The sequence below is a fragment of the Octopus bimaculoides genome, chromosome 9 (genome assembly GCF_001194135.2).
Source record: "Octopus bimaculoides isolate UCB-OBI-ISO-001 chromosome 9, ASM119413v2, whole genome shotgun sequence".
Taxonomy (NCBI): Eukaryota; Metazoa; Mollusca; class Cephalopoda; order Octopoda; family Octopodidae; genus Octopus; species Octopus bimaculoides.
In genome coordinates this window covers 4,382,212-4,389,946 of record NC_068989.1, presented here as the reverse complement: position 1 = coordinate 4,389,946, position 7,735 = coordinate 4,382,212, and the positions used below count along the sequence as shown (strand labels likewise).

The window sequence follows — 7,735 nt, the reverse complement described above, 5'->3', positions numbered from 1 at the left end:
ATATATATATATATATATATATATATATACTTTAGTAATAAAGCTGCAAAGGCCTCACAAAAACTGTTACTCAGAGTTTCACGATTCCGTTCGTCGAACAGTTTTGGTTGAGAATGGAACAAGAATAATGTTATATAACCATTTTTTTGTACCATTCTCAGTGTGATGTCTTTGTAACTATATTACTAAAGCATATTACTCTATTATCGATATTAGGGTATTATCTTTTCCACCTTGTTTCACATTTATGTGCTTACTCTGGTATATATCTACTACATACGTGGGAAATTCTGCTTGTGGGACATCCAGGATTTCATAGCTAGTAAGAAGGGAAGTCTGCACTAGCTTCTCTTGTCTAAAGAGACACAACACTGTACTCGGTCTAGGAATCGAACTTATGTTCAGTTTAACACCTTGGCCCCTAGGTCATGCACCTTCACATGAAATATAGCGAGTTGAATATCAAGCAGTCAAATGTGTGGCACTTAGGGCAAGTGTCTTCAACGAAAATCCTCGGTCAACCAATGCCTTGTAAGGGAATTTGGCAGACAGAAATTATGTAGAAAAATTTCCGTATATGTGTGTGGGTGTGTGCGAAGAAACGCTTTAGGAAATTGTGGATGAAAAAAACAAAATATTAAATCTGTGACATACCGATACAAAAGATGGCGGCGACGGCCAGTCGCTTAATTTGCCATAGAGGAGAAAAGACGTGCACCAGAGAAGTTTGACTAAAGAAATAACTTCGGGTACAGCAAGTACCACTGTCATTGCAGCTGTCCTGTGAAGGGAAAAGGAAAACTGTTTTAGGCCTTCCATTGAGAAAACGTTGGTTGAAAATTTTTAAAAATATGTACGTGATTTCACAATATCGATTACTCTAATATTAAGCTTTCGTTTGTGTGTGTGTGTTATGTGTCTGAAAAGAGGTAAAATTTATATAGCCTTTCCTAAAGTTTTGATCACTTGACGGAGAGGATGGAGTTAAGAATTTGTTAAGGATGTAATCCATCAGAATGACAAAGAGAAAATGTGCAAGAGGAAATGTTAGGATCTTAGTGGATTGTCTGTGATTTGGACAGAGTTTGATGGGTTTCCGTATATGGCGGTAATGGTTGCCTCATCTGGGACATCATAATACAAAAGGTTATGCAACAGACACCTTTCTATCGATGCTATTAAATGATCTGGATAAATCCACAGATACAATTGATGCCTTTTGCCTGGAGATTCTGAGCCCTTCTAAGAATCTTTTAAAGTTAAAAACCCGCAGCAGTGTTGAGAAACCGTTTTGTAATATTGAATCAATAAGAAGGGGGAGGCTATTAAAGAAGTTTTATATCTTTGAAGCTAAAGATGAGGGAGAATGTAGTTCTGAGGCTGAAGAAGATCGCTTTCAGAAATCAAATAACTGAAGACTTTGAAAGGACTGTTGGTTTGTTCCCTTCCTAGAACTCATTGCATATATATCGTATATCATATACCGATATCATTGCAAAGCTGCAGAAAGGAAGTCAGATTCATTGATATAACATTCATTCTGAATGCAAATGAATGTAAATCTTGTTTTTTTTTTCCTGTTTATTAAATTAATATTTATAAATTTTACTCACAGTTCAATCTGATATTTTTCTTTTACGCACGGCATTGATATATATATATATGCGCGTGCGTGCGTGCGTGCGTGCGTGCGTGCGTATGTGTGCGTGTGATGTATGCATGTATGTATGCGCACACACGTCCCTACGAAAGTTAGTCGATAAATCCTTTGTACGAACATGATAACGTGAATTGATTTCATGGAATTTTTATAAGAGAAATAGATGTACATACCATGTTTCTTTGGATTCGTGCTCGTGAAGGTACAATAAGTAGAGAAAAGTGAGTTTGCTTAATGTAAAGAGGAATGTGTTGAAAGTGAAGCCAATAATGTTGAACAGGATCTGGGGAAAAAAAAAGACAAAAATAATAATAATCCTTTCTACTATTGGTACAAGGCCTGGAATTTGGCAGGAGAAGACTAGTCGATTACATCGACCCAGTGCTCAACTGGTACTTATTTTATCGACCCTAAAAGGATAGAAAGTAAACTCGACCTCGGTAGCATTTGAAATCGGAACATATAGACAGACGGAATAGCGCTGAGCATTCTGCCAGGTAGAGTCATGGGCAGATTAATTTAAATCATAGCTCTGCTCGACTGTATTTGGTCCAGAACCAATCAGCAACACCACTAAGAAAATCAGAAGCAAAAAATGAATATTTTAAACTGGAATGTTTGGATTTCTACAGGAAGGAAACCAAGTGAATCTTTTCTCCAATCGGCAAAATGTCTCATAAATTCAGTCTAAGTTACGATAAGCCCAAAATCAAGGTTAAGGTTGTAAACAAAGTGTCGTTCAAGGAAAAGCCTGTCAAAATGGAGGAGAGTTTGAGAAATTCATGCGACTTTATAGGTTTCTTTATATAGTTTCTTTTTTAAATTCTGTCGATAGTTTAGGGATCTAACCTTGATTGGATTGGCAAAAATCACTGACATGCTTGCTGACATTCATTATCAAGTGAATGTCATCAAAGAGAAAAACGACAAAGCATAGTAGTAGTGCGCGCGCGCGTGCGTGCGTGCGTGGTTCTTTTGTTTACGTCATATAGTAAATGACAATCTAACTTATATTTCAAACTATGTATTTCTAGCTTACTCATACATAAAAACAAACTAAAATAACTATCTGCCAATAAAATCCGTTTTCTGGAAATAATTATATTTTATTTCAATAATTTAATGTGAAATGAAACACGCTTTGAAGCCATCTCCACCGTCTCTGTGTAGACCACGAACTTCTCATTTCAGTATGATGATGCTGATAATCCTTTCTAAAGGCACAAGGCCTGAAATTTGGTAGGAGGGGGACTAGCCGATTACATCGACCGCAGTGTCTCACTGGTACTTAATTTATTGACCCTGAAAGGTTGAAAGGCGAAGTCGACCGCAGTGGAAATTCGAAACCATTATTATTATTCGGGCGAGCCGGCTGAATCTTTAGCGCATCGAACAAAATGCTTACCAGCATCTTTATGCTCTAAATTTAAATTTCGCTGAAGTCGACTCGCTCTTTAACCATTTTGAGATCGATAAAATAAGTGCGGAGATCCCCTTCGGTCACGAATGACCATGGGATTGCACCTACAAAGTTACCTTCTAAAGCACAAGTCCGGGCAAGGTTGTTTATGGAAGACTAGCAGTCGCCAATGCATGCCAGCCTCCCCTCTCCACGCCACCGATGTTATCCAAGGGAAAGTCAAAGGAGCCGCTGCAGCTTGGCCCCAGTGACGTCGCAACTCATTCCTACAGCAACGTGAAATAAAGTGTCTTGCTCAAGATCAAAACACGCAGCTCGATCCGGGATTCGAACTCACAACCTCACGATCATAAGCTCAACGCTCTAACCACTGAGCCATGCGCCTTCACAACAAAATAAAATAAGTACCAGTTGTGCATTGGGGTCGATGTATTCGACTAGCATCTTTCCCCCAAACGCTAGGCCCTGTGCCTAGAGGAGAAAAAATATTACTATCTCTTACATTAGGCTCATGAGGCAAAGACTTCGTGGACAACACATCAACGAAATATGTACCCTAATTCAGGGTAAATCCTCCATAAAGACAACCATCAAAGTGTTCTCTTTCATTTTCTGTCTCAGCTTAGGCCCAGTCAAACTGGTAATACTTGCGTTTTTCACTCGCCTTCGTTAAATACACTGGAAGGTGTCGCTTCATCTCCAAAAGCAATTTGATGAGGCTCGGTCCGGATCGTAAAATGCCTTCTTTCAAGCGTGTTCGCCACACAGTTTCATTCACCACAACAACCAGACAGAGGAATACTAAAAGGAAGGTGGTGCGTACATGTATGCATGCGGAGAGAGAAGGTGGTATTTCTCCCTTCGAAAACAATTTTTTTTCTGTAGACGTGCCAAAGCTTTGGCAGAGGACACTCTTCCAAAGTGCTTCGCCCTGGGATCGAATCACAATCGAATTTATTTAGACTAACGTCTATGTGTTTCATATCAAACCTTCAAACCAAATGGCGAGCTATTTGTTTGTTTGATAAGCTAGAAATAGCAGCCACACTGCTATCAGATTACACCCGACTGTCGTAACAATGGAGAGATGCATTAAATGAAATCTTAAATTGGTAATACACCAGAGAATGATAGGATGGTCATGGCTGGACTGTCTTAAAACGAACTGTCGATTTAGATCTAAATAACTATAGAAATACAGGACGACAATAACATAGAAAAAATAAACCAAGAGAGCCTTTATGTGGTCGCTGGATCTGAAAGAAATACGAATTATGCCTACTAAAATGATAGGACAAATTACATAAAAAAATACTAATAGACTGTCTTTGCTTATAGGTCAAAAATCGATTTAGAGCTAGTCGTCTATAATAACATGTGTGGCTACAAATTAATCTTCTTTACATTTTAGGTTAAGAGAAGAGAAACCGTGTTGTTTTGCGGTTTGCTGACGCCTTTACCTTTATGGCAAAACCATTATTATCTAACAGACATAGCCAAAGACAATCAAAACATAAGCGTGCGTGATGGGGTCTGGTTCGGTGAGTGAGTGAGTTTGTGAGTGATCTGAACAAGTTGTCAAAGTTTTGGAGAGAGATAACCGCCCAAATATAATCAACTTTTGTAAATATTTATCTCAAATAATGTTTGCTCCCTCATACATACACACACACGCACTTGTACGAATTAGATCAGTGACTGCTTTTTGTTTATATATATGCATTTCTTTTTGTATACACACACCTGTAAATTTGTGTGTGTGTGTGTGTGTGTATTATGCACTAATGGGTGTAATATATGTGTACACTCCAGCATTCTTTCCTACTTACTAACACACACATACATGCATATGTATATACACATACATTCATATATACACAAATACAAGCTAAACTTTGAATACCGTCCGATCTTTGAATATCCTTCGCAATTTTCACTGAAGAATTTCGACCAAACATGGTTTTCTTCTCACTTCTTCCACATTTATACCCACCCCTCGCAGACTTTGACCCACAGATGTTCAATTACACAAACCTAGGTTTTCAAAGGCCATGAGCACCATCTCCCCATCCCTGGCTAATTTTATGTGAAAAACAAAAACAAAAACAAAAAGTAAAAAGGTGTGTGTCTAGCGAAGCTATCGTGTAAATGCGATATGTATAAATGCTAGCTATATGAGGAGCCATTTTTATTTAGTGATTTGACCTGCAATGAATAGCAGCCAAATATCATTAGAACGTACAGACATAAGAGGAAACATTCACGCGGATCCAAAATAATGTAATTCGAGATCTTTTATATCTTAAGAAAAATGTGATTATCACAAATGTTGGTTACGAGTCTTTTCGATCATAGATGTCTTGGAGCTAAATAATAGCTTCAGATTTTAGCCCAAGGCCAGCAATTTTAGGGGTGGGGGAAAGTCGATTACATCAACCATGACTTTGACTCGCACTTTTATTCTATTAAACCCGAAAGGACGAATGGCAATGTTGACCTCTGTGGGATTTGAATGTAGAACGTAATGAACTGGAGGAAAAGCGACTAAGCATTTTGTTCAGTACAGTAACAACTTTGTCAGTCCGCCGCCATTTTGGAGCTAAAAATAAAAACGAGAATAAATGCAAAGGTTTTTCAAAGGCTAAAAAAGAAACGAACATTGGCAAAAGAACCTTCACTTGTGTATCGCACCTAAAGTAATGTTAACCTTCATCTCGTCTTGACGTAAAATCCATCATAACAAAATCCCGTAATAAAACACGTGCATACCTTTTTATTTGTATAGGTTACGTAAAATCTAAAGAAAGAATATTTACTCTGATATATTACCTGAAATAGTTAAGGAATGAAAAATGTTTTTCAAAGATTAAGTTTGTTTAGTTAGTAGCAAAATCAATTTGTATCGTTATCGTATTCATCGAGAAATTGTGTTGCTATGTAGGCTCTCTTGTCCACATGTGCATGTATAAATATTGTTTCTTAAAGTAAACATATTTTAATTTTCACATCACCTAGTGTATATGGAAGGTGCATGATCAAATGGTTAGAATGTTGGACTCACGATCGTAAGATCTTGGTTTCAGTTCCTGAACCAGGCAGGGCGTTGCGTTTTTGAGCGAAACATTTCATGTCGCTCCAGTCCACCCAGCTGGCAAAAATGCGTAATCTGAGCAAAAGACTGACGTCCTGTTTAGGAACTATGTTATGGCCTCGGCCATTTGTGCGACACGGAAACTAGGTAAGCGGTCCTATGAATCCCAGGACCCGAGACAGCAACGACAAACAAACAACACCTTGGTAAATAATCGATTCATTCAGTCGAAATAAGCAACAAAAACATGAACATAAAATTTAACGAAGCCTGGATGAAATGATTTCGACTTAACTTGTCTTCGACATGGTTGCTTTCAGCAAAATACATTTGATTGGCAAAGAGAGAAAAATAAAGCTATAAATTCCTTTCTGCTATAGGTACAAGGCCTGAAATTTTAGGGAAGGGACAGTTATTTGATTACATCGGCTTGACGGGTACTTAGTTTATTGATCCCGAAAATATGGAAGTCAACCCCGGTAGAATTTGAACTTTCCGGCGCAGTAACGATTCGGCCAGCTCACCGGCTTCTAATGATGCTATATATTGAAGTTACATCTATCGCATAGTGTTTGCATATGTAAGAATAGCCACGATGTTATTTGAAATTTATTCGAACGGCTTCAGAGTTTTAAATATATAAGATTGGGATCGATAGACTTTTAAATATTTGATCGATAGTGGTTTAAATATATGGGAATGATTTCGATAGTTTTAAATGTATGAGAAGGGGTTCATTAATTTCTTGATCACTTAATGTGGTGTTTGACCAATTGAGTAAAAGTCTGAAGCAAATAAGCACAGGGATAGTGGTAAAGAAAATAAATAGCAAAAAAAAAAGAGTAAAAAAATAATGCAAAATAAATAATACCGAAATCTATAATAAAATATCACTTACTTTGATAAAATCGAACTGGCAGACCCCCATAGTTACTAAGTCTCCTAATGTCTGTAAACATCCCCACCAGAAGGTAAGAGTTTACGAGACGTATTTAGCTTGGAAATGGTAAGGTTCCATTTACATCTTCCAGATTAGGCATTCACTGGTATGTCAGTAAATATTAGCATAAGGAAAAAACATCCTATTGTTTATACGTAAGAGTTAAAATAATAAGAAAACAGACAAGAAGACGCAGTAATGTGTAAAGAGAATGACCACCGAGATTTGCTTATTGTCTGAATAAAATTTGGTTTAGTTTTAAGATTGCTCATGTAAAAATGTCTATTGTGACTAATAACGTTAATAAAAAGAAAAGATGTTAATACTTGCCGGGGAGTGAGTTTTGTTAAGCATTATTAATCATCGCCATAGATAATATAAATAAAACAAATATGAGAAGAAATTATGAAGTCTACGAAGCAAAACTAATAAAGGAACCATAACCGACTATAACTATTTCCAGCCAAATTTAAATATAACTTAATTAGGCAACAAAACGACAAGGAAGTCTAAATTCAGTCAACGAATCACAACATATTCTCTCTCATTTTATTTATATAACACACATATAACTATGCATATATGTCTGTGTATATATATATATATATATATATATATATATAT

General features: G+C 36.9%; 1 protein-coding gene across 9 annotated transcripts in view; it reads right to left on the bottom strand.

Moving 5' to 3' along the window:
* LOC106883685 (chitin synthase chs-2) overlaps positions 1 to 7,735 on the bottom strand; it is a 132,240-nt gene that overhangs the window by 17,449 nt on the left and 107,056 nt on the right. For all 9 annotated transcript variants that reach the window (XM_052970375.1, XM_014934829.2, XM_052970376.1 and 6 more), the window contains 2 exons: positions 1,834 to 1,943; positions 655 to 781 (listed from right to left, as the gene is read on the bottom strand). In XM_052970375.1, the coding sequence (XP_052826335.1) occupies positions 655 to 781; positions 1,834 to 1,943 (237 nt within the window). The remainder of the gene's footprint in view (positions 1 to 654; positions 782 to 1,833; positions 1,944 to 7,735) is intronic.